The sequence below is a fragment of the Myxocyprinus asiaticus genome, chromosome 50 (assembly GCF_019703515.2).
Source record: "Myxocyprinus asiaticus isolate MX2 ecotype Aquarium Trade chromosome 50, UBuf_Myxa_2, whole genome shotgun sequence".
Taxonomy (NCBI): Eukaryota; Metazoa; Chordata; class Actinopteri; order Cypriniformes; family Catostomidae; genus Myxocyprinus; species Myxocyprinus asiaticus.
The window spans coordinates 25,727,069-25,729,160 of record NC_059393.1 but is presented as its reverse complement, the minus strand read 5'-3'; the positions used below and the strand labels follow the sequence as shown (position 1 = coordinate 25,729,160).

The 2,092-nt window shown below is 28.7% G+C and overlaps 1 protein-coding gene across 1 annotated transcript in view; it reads left to right on the top strand.

Annotated features, from left to right (window-relative positions):
- The first annotated feature begins 501 nt into the window (after positions 1-501).
- Positions 502-2,092, top strand: part of LOC127439152 (methylosome protein 50-like) — an 8,507-nt gene continuing 6,916 nt past the window's right edge. Inside the window, exon 1 of the mRNA XM_051695267.1 lies at positions 502-703. Coding sequence (XP_051551227.1) covers positions 619-703 — 85 coding nt within the window. The 5' untranslated portion in view covers positions 502-618. The remainder of the gene's footprint in view (positions 704-2,092) is intronic.

Sequence of the window (2,092 nt, the reverse complement as noted above, 5' to 3'; positions counted from 1 at the left end):
TTAACGGTTTTTATTTTGAAGTGATAATATTTAACAGTTTTTATTTTGAAGTGTTAGTATTTTTACGGCTTTTATTTTGAAGTGTTAGTATTTTTACAGCTTTTATTTTGAAGTGTTGTTAGTTTTACGGTTTTTATTTTGTAGTGTTGTTAGTTTTACGGTTTTTATTTTGTAGTGTTAGTATTTTTACGGATTTATTTTGAAGTGTTAGAATTTTTACGGCTTTTATTTTGTAGTGTTAGTATTTTTACAGCTTTTATTTTGAAGTGTTGTTAGTTTTAGGGTTTTTATTTTGTAGTGTTAGTATTTTTACGGATTTATTTTGAAGTGTTAGAATTTTTACGGCTTTTATTTTGTAGTGTTAGTATTTTTACAGCTTTTATTTTGAGGTGTTGTTAGTTTTACGGTTTTTATTTTGTAGTGTTAGTATTTTTACGGGTTTTATTTTGTAGTGTTAGTATTTTTACGGCTTTTATTTTGAAGTGTTTTCCGGCCTGTAAGCGGAAGTGCCGGACACACGTGTGTTTGTGATCGGGTTCATTCATTGCAGGAGTTTATATGAAGTCCAGTGTGCTAAAACATTATAACTAATCATAATTAAAGTGATTAAAGGTCATAATGATTAAAGAGAACCGCTGGAATATTCCCGTGAACGCTCCGGCGTGTATGGAGAGACATTTAGATGCGGTAGATTACAGAAGCGGTGAGATTAAACCATCATCATTATTTAATGTTTCATTTAATGCAGAAATATAAGAGTTTTTATATTAACATGATAAAAACATTACTGTATACTGCTGTAATGACGATTTTATCTGCAGCCGCTTTAGATAAAAGGACAATTTACACATGCTTTTTAAATACAAATGTTTTAATTACAAATTATATTATCTGCGTACCGATTTTAATGAAAAGTTTAATTGAAAAAATAACATGAATTTGAGTGTTTTTTGATCTGTTTTCATTATTGTTAATATTAATAATGTATTGTTAATATTTATTAATTAAATTATAATAAAGTTTATTTGTGTTAAAAATGCTAACATTTCATTTTTACAGGGTTAGATTTTGAATAATGTCCCTCAATGAACCTCATATTAGCTATTATGCACAACTGTTTGTTTTGTGTATTGTATTATATAGAGAGATTTGCACTATTTATGCAACACTTTTATATATAAAACAATATATTTTAATTTTATTATATCATATGCCTTACCCTTTGTCATTTTCACTCAACACAAAAACTGTTTCTCTCTTTCTCTTAATAACTCTCAGTTTCATTTGTTCAACTTTAGTTTTGTTTGTGATCATAAGTAGTATTGGCAAAGCATTTGCAGTTATAAACATCATATGCCATAACAGTATACAAGTTATGTTAACAAATAAAGTAAAATAACAATTGTGAAAAAGAAAATAACTCAAAAATTAAGAAAGAAATAGGCCCAAGAAACACATTTAATAAAAGGAATTTGTTGTGCAAATAACAATAATACATTAGAGGAGTTATAGTGATAAATATAAAGATGGTCAAAGCAACATTTCATCTTGGCTGCTTGTCTGAAAGTCCAAACTAATTTTAAAATCTTTAAGTTTGATGGATAGACAGACAGACAGAAAGAAAAGAGTGATAGACAGACAGATGATGGATGGATGGATAGATAGAAAAGAGTGACAGACAGACAAACAGCTAGATAAATGATGGATAGACTGATAGATAGAAAAAAGTGATAGACTTTTAGATAGATGATAGATGGATGGATAGATTTATAGAAAAGACAGACAGATAGATTGATAGACAGACAGACAGATAGACAGACAGACAGACAGACAGATAGATAGATAGATATACAGATAGATAGACAGACAGACAGACAGACAGATAGATAGATAGATAGATAGATAGATAGATAGACAGATAGATAGATAGATATACAGATAGATAGACAGACAGATAGATAGATAGACATACAGATTAGACTGATAGATAGAAAAAAGTGATAGACTTTTAGATAGATGATAGATGGATGGATAGATTTATAGAAAAGACAGACAGATAGATTGATAGACAGACAGACAGATAGACAGACAG